A 1,511-nucleotide genomic window follows, 5' to 3' on the forward strand; every position below is an offset into this window, starting at 1 on the left:
AATTTGTTTTGTTTTGTAACCATATTGACTATTACTCATAGGTAATTTTATTTTTTCATATATATGGAGTTCATGGATAAATGGATATTTCTAGTTTGTGAAATTGTACCATTAACTTACAATTAACTGTAATGTGATCATGTAGGCACCATTAACTACACATTCATGTAGTTTTCTTTCTTGTATTTAAGGCCATTAAGCACCATTAATGAATGTGTGAGCTTTTTCTAAATCTTTAACAAGTATAATATTAAAAAAAAAAGTTTTTGAATTATTTATTTTTTATTACGTTTAATTAAATATTTATATTTTTATTTTATTAAAGATTTAATATTTTAAAAAAATTAAATTATTTATAAAAAAATAAATAAATTTTTATTTTTTATATTTAATTAAACTTTTATATTTTTACTTAAAATTAAATAAATTAAAATATTATTTATTATTTTATATAACGTGACATTAACGTGATATAATGATATGATTATGTTAAATTTTTACATTTTACATTAAATTCACGTAAATATATAATTATAAGTAATGTTTTAATTAATAATAATTAATTAATTATTAATTATAAAAATTTATTTAATTTAAAATAAAAATATAAAAATTTAATTGTAATCTATAATCATAATTTTTTAAAATACAATAAAATACAAGAATAAAAAAAAGATGTCCAAGTGAAAGTGAAAAAGAAAAAGAAAAAGACGGCCGTCAGCCAAAGGCCAAAAGGCACTGAACAAATGACAAGTGGCGGACCTCCTTTAAAAGGAAAAGTCAAAAAGTAATTTCCTTTTTTAAAAAAATTAAAAAATAAAAGAAGAAAATTATGGAAACACGACGGAAGGAGTACTTAGATTTCGTTTCATTTCATTCAACACTGTGCCTCCAAATCCTTAATAAACCCAAACCAAATCAGAAACAAACCAAAGAAATTCAGTTTCTTTTTGTTTTTTAATACAAAAAATAATTAATTAGTGCTAGTAAATAAATATTTTATTAGTAGCCGAAAATAAATAAAAATATTTTATTGCTAGGTGTATAAATAGATAGGATGGGAGAGGCAGACGGAGGAAAAACATAAATAAAAGGCAAATTGGCAGTAGGCGTAGTATTAAGCCTTTTATTTTATTTTATTTATGTTCTTTTTTCGTTGAGCGACGAAGCTTCGATTGTTTTGTTTATGATGCGTCGCTCTGCATCCAAGAAAACGGGTCAACCCAATTCCACCAACCCGATTACTTATTCTCCCTCCGATCTCTTTCGCACCGGTATTTCCCCCTCTCTTCCCCAAAATTTGTTGGAATCGGCTTTTGCTTCTTCTTTTTTTAAATTAATTAATTAATTTGAATTCCTTTTTGTTTGCAGTTGTTTCAGAAATTTTGATGTTTGCTGGATCGTTCTTATTTAAATATAAATTTTCGGTTTTTTTTTTAATTCTCTGGTTGATTAGTAAAGTTATTTCAATTTTGCTTAATCATGTTCGTAACTCAAGATTGTGTTCGTAG

The 1,511-nt window shown here is 24.3% G+C and overlaps 1 protein-coding gene across 4 annotated transcripts in view; it reads left to right on the top strand.

The window, feature by feature from the left end:
* Positions 1-898: 898 nt before the first annotated feature.
* Positions 899-1,511, top strand: part of LOC110427162 (defective in cullin neddylation protein (DUF298)) — an 8,039-nt gene continuing 7,426 nt past the window's right edge. For 2 of the 4 annotated variants that reach the window (XM_021442603.2, XM_021442602.2), the window contains exon 1: positions 904-1,274. In XM_021442603.2, coding sequence (XP_021298278.1) covers positions 1,187-1,274 — 88 coding nt within the window. In that variant the 5' untranslated portion in view covers positions 904-1,186. Of the gene's footprint in view, positions 1,275-1,511 lie in introns of all 4 variants that reach the window. The other 2 variants (XM_021442605.2, XM_021442604.2) reach the window with 2 other exon arrangements.

The sequence above is a fragment of the Theobroma umbraticum genome, unplaced genomic scaffold (assembly GCF_002168275.2).
Source record: "Theobroma umbraticum cultivar Fairchild unplaced genomic scaffold, ASM216827v3 scaffold_228.0, whole genome shotgun sequence".
NCBI classification, from domain to species: Eukaryota; Viridiplantae; Streptophyta; class Magnoliopsida; order Malvales; family Malvaceae; genus Theobroma; species Theobroma umbraticum.